At 72.4% G+C, this 1,087-nt stretch overlaps 1 protein-coding gene across 1 annotated transcript in view; it reads left to right on the top strand.

Annotated features, from left to right (window-relative positions):
* Positions 1 to 1,081, top strand: part of LOC101635494 — a 23,871-nt gene extending 22,790 nt beyond the window's left edge. Inside the window, exon 8 of the mRNA XM_012732762.1 lies at positions 54 to 1,081. Coding sequence (XP_012588216.1) covers positions 54 to 557 — 504 coding nt within the window. The 3' untranslated portion in view covers positions 558 to 1,081. The remainder of the gene's footprint in view (positions 1 to 53) is intronic.
* Positions 1,082 to 1,087: the final 6 nt, after the last annotated feature.

Genomic DNA, 1,087 nt, shown 5'->3' with positions numbered 1-1,087 from the left:
CCTGCCCGCGCAGGGCCGCCCCCGGCCTGAGCCTCTTCTCGCGTCCCGTGCAGGTGCACTACATCCTCCAGGAGGTGGTGATGGGCGGCATGGTGCTGGAGACGAACATGAACGAGATCGTGGCCCAGATGGACGCCCAGGGCCGGCTGGAGAAGTCCGAGGTGAGTCTGCGGCCGCCTCCTGCCCCTGCTGCTCGGAGAAGCCCCGGTGAGGGACGAGATTCGTGGTGGGGGCGTGCGGGGCTGCCCCGTGTCCATCTTCTGTCCTCCGCGAGCCTCCCAGACCCTCTGGCCGGCGGCCTGGAGCATGCAGCAGGTGAGAATGAGGTTTGGCCCTCAGCCCTGCTGGGCGTGTGCCCGGAAAGCCAGGAGCAGCGGGCAGCGCGCTCGCGTGGGGCCTCTCCCAGGCCGCACGTGGGGGGCGGCCCGGAGCCCCGTCTCGGAGTCCCGCGCGGGCGCTGTCCCCGCAGCCGTCCTCACGCTGTCGGGCCTCGGTCACCTGCAAAGCTGCAGGACTTGGGTGGCCTGCAGGGCGTGCCCGGCCCTGGGCCGGGCTGACAGATGCTCGCGGTGCCCGCCGTCGGCGGCCCGAGTGGAAGCGCAGCTCACGCCCGAGCTGCGCGCGAGGCCGGCCGGCGAGCACATTGCTCGGTGCCACCGAAGCAACCTTGCCAACGGAGAGACGAATTCCTTCTGAGGACTGCAGTCGCGCCGAAGAAGCTTCTCCAGACCACAAGTTCTGTGGCGACTACGGTGGTGTCAGAAGTGCAGGCGGGGGGCTCCGGGACAGTGGGCGAGTCAGAGGCAGCGGGCCAGAGACCGGTGGCACGGAGGCCCCCGCGGGGCGGCGGCTGTGGGAGCCCGTCCCCCCACCCCGCCCGGGGCCGGCCCGCGAGGGCCCACACAGACCTCCCCGGTGAAGGCCACCTCCGCGGTCCTTCCGCCAGCGGCCTCGTGGCGCCCCGTGGCCAGCTCCCTTGAGGCCTGGGCCCGGGACAGGCCTCCCTGCCCAGAGCTGCCCTGTGGGGGTGCTTGCCGCGAGAGCGCCTGGGTCTTGCTGCTTCCCGAGCCGAGAGCACCGGCGCAGG

The sequence above is a fragment of the Condylura cristata genome, unplaced genomic scaffold (assembly GCF_000260355.1).
Source record: "Condylura cristata isolate star-nosed mole 26May11 unplaced genomic scaffold, ConCri1.0 scaffold00035, whole genome shotgun sequence".
Taxonomy (NCBI): domain Eukaryota; kingdom Metazoa; phylum Chordata; class Mammalia; order Eulipotyphla; family Talpidae; genus Condylura; species Condylura cristata.
The sequence above is the reverse complement of the archived record's forward strand: the minus strand, read 5'-3'. Positions and strand labels throughout refer to the sequence as shown.